General features: G+C 41.2%; 1 protein-coding gene across 3 annotated transcripts in view; it reads left to right on the top strand.

The window, feature by feature from the left end:
- The window catches only part of LOC117558752 (nucleolar protein 4-like), a 153870-nt gene extending 141005 nt beyond the window's left edge, over positions 1-12865 (top strand). For 2 of the 3 annotated variants that reach the window (XM_034235135.1, XM_034235137.1), the window contains 4 exons: positions 501-689; positions 1878-1991; positions 2995-3226; positions 5597-12865. In XM_034235135.1, coding sequence (XP_034091026.1) covers positions 501-689; positions 1878-1991; positions 2995-3226; positions 5597-5841 — 780 coding nt within the window. In that variant the 3' untranslated portion in view covers positions 5842-12865. The remainder of the gene's footprint in view (positions 1-500; positions 690-1877; positions 1992-2994; positions 3227-5596) is intronic. The other variant, XM_034235136.1, reaches the window with a different exon arrangement.
- The last annotated feature ends 81 nt before the right edge of the window (positions 12866-12946 follow it).

The following is a 12946-nucleotide window of genomic DNA, read 5'->3' as shown; positions in this document are numbered from 1 at the left end:
AAATGAACAAAAATGCACCCCCCATCCAAAGATCCCCACAAGAAATCATCTGTGCATGTGATGGATGAATGCTCAGTGCCTGTAGGGGTGTGGTCTCAATAGCCATGCAGTAAGCAGTGTGCTATGTGCATGTGATTGAAGTGTACTTGAATGGCATCTGTTTGCTTTAGTCAAGATTAAGCTCAAATATACTTTCCCCAACTATATTTAAGTTCCCTATGAGAGTCAACCTTCAATTTTGAAAATGTCCAGTTTATTCCCATAAATTCCCGTTAATTCCCATGGAAATTTCCATCTTTGAAAATTCCCGGAATTTTGCAACCCTAAGTATACTAGTAAAAATTACAATATTTACTTCTTGTACTTGGTAACATTATACCACTTAATGTACAAACAAATTGATAAGACAACTTAAAGGAGCAAGTTATACACAAATTAGCTAAAAAAACAATAACCCATTAAAAAAACATTTCATTAACTGCTGTGTTTTCTGTCTGCAGATGTTTGTGCGTCTGTTTGTGGACGAGAACTTAGATCGAATGGTTCCCATCTCCAAACAGCCCAAGGAGAAGATCCAGGCCATCATCGAGTCGTGCAGCAGACAGTTCCCAGAGTTCCAGGAGCGCGCCCGCAAGCGCATCCGCACCTACCTCAAATCCTGCCGACGCATGAAGAAGAGCGGCATGGAGGTACGTGAATGTCTGAATGTCTGTCTTTGAAGCAAAAGCCCAATATCTTTTTATTGTTAAGGAATATACATGGTATGTTTTGTGTGTGATTTTATAACGTTAACATTCACCAATGACTAAAACACACCAATAACTCGCTCAAAAAACTATTAATTGTTTTGTATGATTTTCATTAGTTTAACATTAGCTAAGGTCTGTTTTTAATTCATGACATTGACTATGGGTTTTCCTTCTTTAGTGTACTTTTAAGATAAGATAAGATGGACCTTTATTAATCCCCGTGGGGAAATTCAGTAGTTCCAACAGCAACAGGGTAAGGATGAAAAACAGGACAACACAGATTCACACAGATTAATAAAATCAAAGATGAAAATATAAACTATGAAGTAAGAAATGAATTAAAATGAGCATATATACATATTGCGTCATATGTTCTTAACATCAGTAAATCCCAGCATACATGTTTAATTAATCAACAGTATTTGCTGCAGTACTGTTATAATGCAAAGGCAGTGTGATTGGATGTGTTTGTACGAATGCAGGAGGGTGTATGCTTTGAACATTATTACCAGGTAGTAACAGATATGTCACAATGTGTCCGTCACTAAAAAGCCTCTGCTGCCCCCCAGTGGTGAATCATCATATTGCACCATGTGATACACAGGAAGGTGTATCTTCATTTTTATTGTGACAAAATTGCCTTCAAAAACCATTTGCATCAGTCTGCATATAATAGCAAAGCATGTTTTCTGGGATTTAATAGCTTTAATACATTGTATTCCAAATCTTATGTAACATTTAAGATTTCAGAATCTAATATGCAAACAAGAGTTACAAATGGAAAACATTATTTTATTTATACAGAACTTTACAACGGAAATGTACAAAGTGCCTAACATGATTTAACCAGGAACAAAATATTTCAGGACTACAATGAAATAAGACAATTCAAGTAAAATAAAATGAACACATATAATGCAAATCCAAACCATTTAACAGAAGAAATTAAGTAAATAATCAACATCATTCCAGTGTAGTATAACAATTATATTTATGGAGCCTCCTGCCCCTCTCTGCCTCATTTCCTTCATCGCTTTGTTGATGTTCTGTCTGTTAACGGAAATATATTATAATGACTTTCTCTTTTTCCCTCTGTAATTAAATTCCATAATATGGTTGTGTCTGCAGACCCGCCCCACTCCGCCTCACCTCACCTCGGCCATGGCTGAGAACATCCTGGCTGCCGCCTGCGAAAGTGAAACACGCAACGCCGCCAAGAGGATGCGCCTCGACACCTATCACGTAAGATAGCGTTTGTGTGATGATCTTCAAGTCTTGTATTTCATGCTCAAATAATGTTTTTAAAGAGGCAGCACTATAGACCTAAGGACTATAATCACACTCATAATCAAGAGGGTCATGCAATATAAATATCTCTCCATTTTGATTGATTAGAAACTCTCATTCAAATGTCACACAAATAATAATTTGTGCCGCTTTAGGCAAAGGTTGTTTTTTTAAATACAGAAACACAAACATATTCCCCAAATGTTGTGGAGGCAGTTTTCCTGTCAGTCAGATGTGATTTATAGGATTCCTCTTCAACTCTCAAACTTGTGGACTCAGTCTATTGACCTCTCTGCCGTAAGATTTATCACCGCTGATGTCTATGGAACACACCATTATATTTGATATGAAAGGGTTGGGTGGTTTTCTCTCCAAGAGAGATATGATACTCACTGTTTTCTTTATATCTATAAAGCAATTTACTGGAAAATAACTATATCACCGCTCAGAATTGCTCCATCACTCTTTAAAGTCACGCTTTCCTGCTTCACAAACTAGGTCTACTGCACAACAACCTTTTCCCTTGTATCTTTAAGACATTTTAGAAATGTGATCTTAAACCTTCTAATCGTTATACATAACTGTATGTCATTTTGTTTTCTAAATGTATCAATAAAAAATGATCTACCTTTTATTGGAATTATCTAGGACTTACAGTAGTAACTGCATTTTATTTTACATTTTAATTATCCTCATTTATCTATCATACTTTTTACATTATATTATTCTGGAAGGGGCCTTTGTAAAGAATGAGTACTTTTACTTAAGTTCCAATTGATGCAAATACTTTTGTACATTTACATCAAGTAACATTTTAATGTAGGACTTTTACTTGTAAGGGAGTTTTTACTGATCACAGTGTTTCTACTTTTACTTAAGTAAAGACATGTTTTATCCTCAAAGATTGCTGTTTTTTGTTTTGAAACTAACCCCCCGTGGCTCCCTGTCTCCTCCCCAGGACGACCCCGTCTCCCTGGACAAGGCGTCCGGTGGGGGGGGGGGTCTGCGGGAGCCGGCGTCCCTCGCTCACTCGGCCTACTCCCTGGCCGCCTCCGCCTTCTCCTCCCAGGACTCCCAGCTCTACATCAACGGGGCCGGCCTCAGCTACGGTTACCGTGGATACCCGGGCCTGGGCGCTGCCATGCAACACCCCGTTTCCCAGACGACCGGAGCTGCTAGTCAGAGCAACGGTGAGGATGATAGTGGGGCGGAGGAAGAGATGGAGAGGAAGTGGACCACATGTCATAGTGAGAGGGAAAAATGAATTAAAGAGAGGAAGTTAGGGGGAGGGGGAGGGAAGCAGCATTAGTGGGTAATTTGTAGATGAATAAGGAGGAGATGGAGAAGGAGCTGCAGAAGAAAAGAGATCAGTGAAAGGAGAAGGAGCAGCAGATGGCAGACACACACACACACACACACACACACACACACACACGATACTGACGTCAGCATTCCTTAAATGTGGAGCTAAAATACTACAGCCTTTTCAAACTGATGTACAATACATGTTCCTCTTAAGGGGCTTTAGTGTCCCATCAGTTTCTGTAACTGTTCCAGGAAGAAGTGCTCCTCAAAACAGCGTACATGCTCAGCAGACTTACTCTCAAATCAGGGTTTAATAAGCAAGTCACAGATAACTTAGAAATTCAAAAGTAAAACTCAATATTTTTGCTAGCCGGTCAACTACAGATCCGTAATTTCCCAATAGTTTTAAGTTACAGCCATTTTGGTATCTTCATATCTCTCATAGATCTCAAGACCTTGTTGAAATAGTCTATAAAGTTTAAAGAGGGTTGCAAGTTAGAAAGCTTCACTCCTGAACACACCCTGTGTCACGGCTGGGTGTGGTCAGAGTGCTGTGTGTCACCTGTAACCACACCCAGCCGTGATTACAAGGTTACAGTATTGCCATGACACACGTGAACAATATTTACATGAATGAAATTAATAAAGAGATGACAAAGTGTCATAAATGCATACAGACATGATCAGCTAGAGCTTCAGCAAACAGGTTAGCTAGTCAAAAGAGGCTTCTCAATTCTTAAATTTCCCCTCCTCGACTCCCTTCCTCAAGACTTAGTCCCGCCCACAGGAGATGCGAGCGGAGGACCGAGGAGGGGAACCGAGGAGAGAGGAGGGGAAGCAGCAGACGTTTAAAGAAATGAGAACTCCTCTCCTCTGAGCGGTCATATTAAAGCGACGTCCGTTCATTATTACGTGGCAACAGCTGCATCAGCTGTCGAGTGTTTTGTCATAGCGCTGTATCTCTGTTAGATCAGCTGAACATTGTTCCCCCACATATTTACTTTGAATTTATTGAGAGTGCGGTATAATGAGACAATAACAGGCTACAGATGCGGACACACACACACAAATATATTTATATAAATATATACAATTTAAAGTATGTGAGCACTCTCATAATAACGTAACACAATCAGAGACTGGATATATGCACCCCCCCCCCCCCTCTCTCTGGTCGCTGAAATGGGGAATTGAAATTACGGGCCAAAAGTTGTATTTACAAGTAGGCCTATTAAAAGTAAGCAGAGGACACCAAACCAACTGAGACCCGTCTGTCCGCCGCATCTACGCACAGTACAACACACACCTACACACTGTACCACACACATACCTACACACTGTACCACACACACCTACACACTGTACCACACACACCTACAGCTCCAAAAGCATAATCAGGCTACAGCCGTTGTGTATTTTATTATGTGAAAAATATCGACTCTTTGTTTGCAAATAAAGAGAGTAGGCCTGTTATACTGAGTGATATATATTATACACACTGCTCTGGTTTCTGCACGGACCGTACAGCTGTTCTCTCTGGAAACATCGCGACGCGATGAAAGCAGTTTCTAAAATAATATCCAGGGGATGCATGCAGAGCTGTCATTGGCTGAGATAAGTCCGGCCGTGCATCACGCCTCCACCGTTCCCGGAAATGCATCCGTGGAGGAGCCGTGGAGGAACCATCAGTGTATCCTCGGTTAGAGCTCCTCCAGAGAGCCTCCTCGACGCTCGATCCTCGGTCCTCGGTCCTCGGTGTGCATTTAGAGAAATGAGATGTCCTTCAAAATGGCGCGCTGAAATTTATTTCCGGGTCACTACCGGAGGACCGAGGAGTCGAGGAGGGGAAATTTGAGTATTGAGAAGCCTCTATAGAGAGCTTAATGTTCTCTTTCAGGCCATTATTTAACCCTCATCTCTTGGCATTATAACACTTAGAGAGTTGTACCAAGACGCAGTTGCTTTTCACTCTCAACACACATAAGTCCAGTTTAAGTGTTTAGCGTCCTGTTTGCAAACCCTCATTATCTGCAAGATGAAGTTTACACAAGTTCTCCCCCCGCTTACCTGGGGCTGGACAAGCTTTAATAACTGTCATTTTGAACTGACTGATCTTTCTCTTTTCTCTCCCTGTGACTCCTCTCCTTTTCTTCATTTCACCTTGTATTATTGTTTCCTTTCACTTCACTCCTTCCTCCTTTTTTCTCATCGATCCATCTCTCATGTATATCTCCCCCCTCTCCCCTCACATTCAGGTCCCACAGACCTCAGCATGAAGTCTCTGTCCTCCGCCAACATCAGTAACTCCTCCTCTGCCTCCACCAACAACAGCCTGGGTGGGCGGGGCAGCGGGGGTGGAGGAGGGGGCGGGGCTTCGACCCAGCTCAGCCAACCAGAGATCACCGCCGTGCGTCAGCTGATCGCCGGCTACCGGGAGTCGGCCGCCTTCCTGCTCCGCTCGGCCGACGAGCTGGAGAACCTCATCCTGCAGCAGAACTGATTTGTGGAAAACGTGGGAGAACACACACAAACACACACACACACACACACACACACACACACATCTCCCTTCATGTTTGTGAATGTCTGCGTCTCCCGCCTCTCCTAATCAACCAGACCTCCTCCTGTTTTACTCCTCCCTCCTTAAATCTGCCTTCTCTTCGGACACTGTGGCCACTTTGCATTTGTTGGAGGAAAAAGTGGGAGACGGGGAGGGAGACAAATCCCACCAAACGAGCCCCCACATCCTCAACCCATCTTATCTGCCCGGGGAGGGAACTAATGAAGAAAAAAGGAGCATTGGGACTCTGAAGGATACTCTTCCTCTCCTCTCTGGAAGCACCTCATAATCAGCACCACTCTCTGAGAGAAGGAGTGCGGAGGAGAGGAAGAAGAGTAAAGGACTGATGATTCTGCTGCTGCGGTTTCAGATAAAAAGACTCCTCGTGGGTGGAGTGAAGTTTTGGAGCTCCAACAGTTTTGATGGGAGCCCGGGCCAACGCCGTCTAACGATGATAACAATTTCAAATAAATAACGACACCCTGAGTTAGTACTACTGAAGCTCTTTGTTAAATGACCAGTGTTTTTGATTTAATGGAAGAATTCATTTGTTTTTTTGGGAGTCCAGTGAGCTTTTTTGTTTGTTTTTACTTTTCCCACGTGACTGAAAGAAAGGAGCGGTTTGAGCTATCTTGACAGAAAGCACTGACTCTGAGTCCGGAGGGGTTAAAGGATGGAAACTGGAAAAGAAAAAAAAGAAAATGTTTGTTTAAAAAAACAAAAAAGAGGAGGAGAGAAACTTTTTGTGTGCTCGCTTGTAAATAAGCTCTCTGTGTCCTATAGCACTTTCCCCTCACCTGAAACCTCACCTCCTCCTCACCCCTTTTACCCAGGGAGCAACTTGCTACTTATGCATCCAAGACGCCATGTTGACCGCCAGGAAATACCTCAGATCAGACCTGCCAATTTCTGTTCCACACACACACACACACACACACACACACACACACACACACACACACACACACACACACACACACACACACACACACACACACACACACACACACACACACACACACACACACACACACACACACACACACAGGAAGCCAGTTTACTTCTTCTCTACCACCTGATGTCTTCAAGGTTTATATATCATGGGTGGGAGAATCAAACTTTATTGCGCAAAAAGACCTGTAATGTGGAAACGATGAAGCATTTCAAAGAACTGATGATTGAACACTGACATCTTAGAACTTTTTTCTCTCATCTGTGCGGGTTTACTTCGTGTGCTGCTGTATATAATCAGTTCATCTTGAATACTTGAGAGAAATCAGATGGGAGAGGAGTGTGACTCTCTCCTTTAATGGGAGGGAGAGGAGGGTGTGTGGAAGGGAGGGGTTAAATATTGATCACTGGTGGCCAATTTTACCTCCCGCTTCTACTTTTTACAAATGTAGACGTAACGCCAACGAAACCAAGGCATCGTTCTGTTTACCTCCCCTCCCTCTCTTCTTCTTCTCTCATTGGACCTACTTTTCTTCATGGACCTAAACGTCCCCCTCTTCCTCCGCCCTGGTTTGGTCCAGGTTTAAGAGGAAGAGGAGGAGTCTTACTGTGTTTGTCTGTTAAACTCTGAGATGGCCATTATTGTTGTTGTTGTTATTATTATGATTATAATGATGAACTCTCATGTTGTTGCTGCTATACAAAAGCCGGACCTTCTGCCATAGACCTGAAACCTCAACAAAGCCGGGCGTTAGCTAGCCGCAGTGCCCGTGAAAACCTGACCGACCGACCGACCAACCAACGAAGCAAAAACAGCAGGACTCATTGAAAACACTCCTGCCTTCATCCCCCCCCCCCCCCCCCCCCCCCCCCCCCCCCCCCCCCCCCCCCCCCCCCCGCCCCCGCCCCCGCCCCCGCCCCCGCCCGTCTCTGACAGGTTGGTTGGTTTCTTTGTTTTTTTGTTTGCTTCATAGGGCTTGATTCATGTTGTGTTGTGTGACTTTCTAACTGTGAATTCCTTCAACCTTTTATTTTGTATTGCCGTATTTCATCCTCTGGAGGGATGTATTAGTGGAGTCTTGCACCTTCACTGTGGTACTCCACATCAGGCCAACAAGTACACACTTAAACCTCTCAAGGAAGCAAAACAGTCCACTTTCTAATCCTGATTAACTGTTTTTTTGTTTTTTTACGATGGGACATTTTGTTGGTTAATTTAATCCAGAAAGAAAGAAAAAAATACCACTGAATCACCACAGATACATAAAAATCAAGTAAATCCTGTTAAAAGAATAGTTATGTATTTAATAGTGAGATGACAGATTGATTTTGAGACAGCAGCCAGTTAGTTTAGCATAAAGACTGAAAACTACGGGAAACTACGCTCTGTACAAAGCTTTGAAAATGATCCTACAGTACCGCACCTGGCTGAAAAAGATGTTACATCTTATCAAACAAAACACATGTATTGACTTTCTTTTTAAAGATTAAACAAGTGGGATATACCATTCTAATTAATATGCTTTTAAGGTGCCGGTTAGCAGATTTTGTTATAACTGTTCCCTTGTTTTATAGTCTCTGTGCTAATCTAGCTGGCTCCAGTTTCGTATTTAGCTGTGACGTTGGAAATAAGCTACTTTACTTTTTTCAACCACCACTTAGTTTAGTCTCTTGGTAAAAAGAAACCACATTAACTTCTGGTTTATCAATTAACTCCTGAAGTATCAGAGGTTTGCATTTGAACAAAAGCGTGACTTAAATCCTCCGAGCCATCGTCTGTGTGCTGTGCTTGTCCTGTGGTTTCTACTCAGCTCTACTGTCATGTCACCGTGATTTGCTCCCTTTTTTGCACACTGAGCGAAGCAGCAGTCATCTGTGATTTGAAGGGGTGGGGGGGTCCTCTCTGTGTGTACCCCCCCCCTCCCTGATTTGCACTGCTGAAGTCAGACAAGAGCCGTGAAAGAGGAGCGGTGTGTTTTTTTTTGCAATGCAGTTGATAATCATAGCATTCACTGGTGTTAGATTGTGTTTCATGTCGGGCTGCAGAGCGGAGGACATGTTGGAGCGTGTCTCTCAGGAGGTGTGATCTCATATCTGAACAAACCTCCATCCAAACTTTCACTGATCTACATTTGATGTCCAAACCAACACATCAACTCCAGATCAGTTCAAAATGTTGAAAATGTAAGTTATTTAATTTATGGCTGATTAGATATAGAATTGTAAAAGTTATTTTGTTTGTCTGTTCAAAAGTGTACTGATCATCGAATGACACGAGAGAAATATGCAAAATTATAACGACCCAGACAACCTTTAAAAATGCTCTTAAAGGTGAGTCACTACAGTACATTTAGGTCATCCCTGAAAAAATATGATTTGAATTAGAGGAAATCCCACAATGTAACATGTTGTGAGACCCACTGAGGTACAATCAAATGTTCCTCTAATTTCTCCCTAACTTAGCATCCAATCAATTAAAGTGTTTTTTAAGAAATGGAGGAAATCAGCAAACATACATTCTCAAATATTAGATCAAAAAGAAAGGAGCACAGCCACAGTTGGAGTAAATGATTCAGTACAACGTAACCTCCCCAGTCTTTAAGATTGAATTATCCTCAGGCTGTATTTCTTAAACTGCAGCTTGAAAACTAAAATTAAATGTTTTTGTCTTTCTTTTTGTACTAATGAGGTAAGGAGGACGAAAGTGTTATTATTTTAGTCTCCCTGTAAAGAGGCTCTTATTGCAGTTAACCCCGCTGTTTCTCTCCTCAGCTAAACAGCTTCTTTAACATTTCCAAGAATAACTACTTTAGCACACACGACTGGAGCCCTGAGATCGCCCGAAAGGAATCAAAACAAAGTGCCCGAGTTGAAGTATTTGAAGTGATAATCAAGTAGTCGGTCAGAAGGTCACGTTGGGGACTTTTATCTCACCGGTTCCTAAGTGTCAACCTTAGTGTTTTCTACTGTACGTGTTTCTGAGCCCAGGTCAGTTTACTTATACGTCAGAAAGTTGCAGAACCGCACCACAAAAAAAACTGTACAAAAAAAGAAAAATAGGCAAATGACAATCTTTAGAAAGGTGTAATTTGCTGTTTGATTTGCGACGGCCTGTTGTTGTGTTTCAGCCGTAATCAGAGCGTCCGTTCTCCTCCTAACGGCCAACACATCTTCATTTTGCATTATGATTATCAATGTTCCTTTCAATATTATTATTTATATAGATATATTTTGTAGTGCAAGTGAAGTGGTCATTTTTGAGAAGATATTTTGTACAATACTTCAACAGCTTCACTCCGTTTGCCTATACTGCACATTCCAACATGGATGTCAACAACGCGGGGCCTGACCGGCATCACAAACATGTATCTGCTCGTTCAGCTATCAAGCGTTATTCTACCACCAAAATCAAACATCTCTATGAAGGATATAAGAATTCAAGCTGCATGTTGACCTTTACCGTTCAATAACTGCTCTCCTCAGTGGGTGTGATGTCTCTCAAAGGTTTACACAGAGACGTGACTCTAGGATCACGATCCAGCATTGATCCACGGTAAAAAGGATGAAATATGTTGAGGCCAGAGGAAGAGCTCTGGGAAAAGGTCACAGCGACTTCCTGACCTTGCGGAGGAACAGTATTAATGTCATAAATTATCGCTAATTTAAAGGTCCAAGTTACAGTGATGTATAGCTCCTGTAAACACATGCAGCTTTGACTGTGGAGGTTAGTCAGCTTTCAAAAACACTCCTAAATATGGGCTTGCTTTTCAAGTGAAGAACCTGTAAATTAATGATTTTTTACACAGAATTACCTCCACTTAGACGTTTCTTGTGTTGCACATGTTATGGCTTCCTACGAAGAAACAAAGTTTAAACATATTTTAACCAATTCAAGCATAAAAACTGTTTGTTAAAAGAGAAAATCTCAAAACACTGTGAGCTTCGTCGTAACTTTCCCCTTGTTCTTTTTAGTTTTTACCACATATTTATTTATTTAACATTTTTATATTTCATTTGATTTGTTAACAATTGTTCCACCCTACACAATGTGCTTCTTTGCATTCCTTTAATTTTTATAGAAGAAATCCACTTCATTTGACTTTTTGTTTTATTTATTTACATATAAATATACGATGTGTTTAGTGTGAAAACATCAGAATTAGACCTTGAAAAAAACAAGTATAATTTGTTTTTATTTGTCCAATAACCTTAATTTAACCTCATTTAAGGGATGAATACGCTTCTTTGATTCTTTGCCGTGATTGGATGAGAAAATCGATACCACTCTCAATATTGACCTATTCATATAACTCTCTGCAAGAAAGCAAAAAGCCTATTAACTACCATGTGCTTTGTGGTAGCTGCAGACAGACCTCTTTGTGCAGTTATTGAACCCATTCAGGAGAATCAGAAACTGCTTCAGGGACTTTATTAAAAATGAAAACCTGAAACCACCAGATGATCTGTGATGCCGGTCAGCTCCCAAACTTCTTGCGCCAGTCTGGTCAGATGTAAAACACACATACAAAAAACTCAAAGGAGAAAAAGTAATGGGCCTTTTTTATTTTTCTATCAGGGCAGGGTGTACAGCTACTGTCTGAATCAAACAATGGCTTTCTGAGCCGTTTGTCTTGCTGTTTTGTTTGTTCCTTTTCGGTGGTGCTTGAGATTATTTTATTTTATAATTGTTAGCGACTTGATTCTGTTCTCTTTCTGTCTTCACCTGACTTTGTACCGGACTCTTGATTGTCTTGATTTCCTGCGTCGGGACTGTATACCTACAGTAATACCAATGTAAAACCTGTATTCCCCTCCTGATTTGACTCAGTGGAAGTGTGATGTTTACATGTACAGATTTTTGCGATTCTTTCTGGTTTTTTTTTTTTTTTTGTTTCCTCATCTCTCTCTCTCTCTCTGTCTCTCTCTCTCTCCACCCTCATCCCTGTTTTCAGTTAATCTGACTACACACTGAAAGGAAATGGGACTGCGTTAAAACACAAGTATCACCATTTCACACATAAGCCTATCGCATGCGGGGACACGTTGACATTTTTCATTTCAGTCAGAGCACTTTTCTTCACCAGACTCTTGTTTTTTTTAAGCATCCTTTTAGAAATGCCTTGTTAGCGTTCAGTTAGCATTTGTGCTAAAGGTGCCCCTATGTTTCATTGAGGAATGCTAACAGCTAGTCTGTGCTTGATTAATTGTTGTGTTTTGGTGAAGAAACGTGGGGCGCATCTGAAATTGAAAGCGTGATGTTCCCGTACAAAACCGATTGTTTGGGAGGGAGGGGAGTCGAGCTGTGTTTGTTGGCTCAGAGGGGGCTGACCTTTGACCTCTCGGCTAACTCCACAGCACACAAAATCACAGCGGGGCCACCATGACCTCGGCTGGTGTGACCACGATCGGGTGGAGATGATTCCTCAGTGAATGATAAGCCATTACAGACCCTGTGTGTCGGGTCTCTTAGTCTATTAGTATATTTAGCAAAACTTTAAACTGCAGAAGACAAAACTCAACCTCAGGAAGAAAAAAAAGGACATCACTTTTGTAAAAACAAGTCTATCTGGAAGCCCATTTCCCTTTCTCTTTGATACCATATAAATTATATCAAAATTCTTTTTATATTTATTGTGTTTATTATCATATATAACAGTGGACATCTTTTTTCCAGTACCTGTGGCTGAATATTTTGATTCTTTAGAAAAGTGTTGATAATATATGTGAAGCAACTTAAATGATCGAGGAAAAAGAAATGAAATCTACGGTTATTTTTTTCTGTTTGTTGAAGCGGTACGGGCGCGAGCCCAACAACGAGAACATATCACTCTGGTCCATGACAAAGAAACCAATGATTGAAAAACGGAGCTTTCTTTTGTGTGATGTCTCTGCTAAGGCTACAATGTTTCTGGATTTTGAAAAAATTGTGACCATTTAGTTTTGTTTTTTTGTTTTCTCCCGAGCTGTACGTCACAAAGCTAAATATACTAATAAAACGGTGTGCTATGAAACAGAGCCGTGTCTTTATTTCCTATTCCACACTCAAGGTTCATGATTGTTACTTGCTTTTATTAGAAAGTAGCAGAATACATTT

This window comes from Gymnodraco acuticeps, unplaced genomic scaffold (genome assembly GCF_902827175.1).
Source record: "Gymnodraco acuticeps unplaced genomic scaffold, fGymAcu1.1, whole genome shotgun sequence".
Taxonomy (NCBI): domain Eukaryota; kingdom Metazoa; phylum Chordata; class Actinopteri; order Perciformes; family Bathydraconidae; genus Gymnodraco; species Gymnodraco acuticeps.
This window is presented reverse-complemented; position numbering and strand designations above follow the sequence as displayed.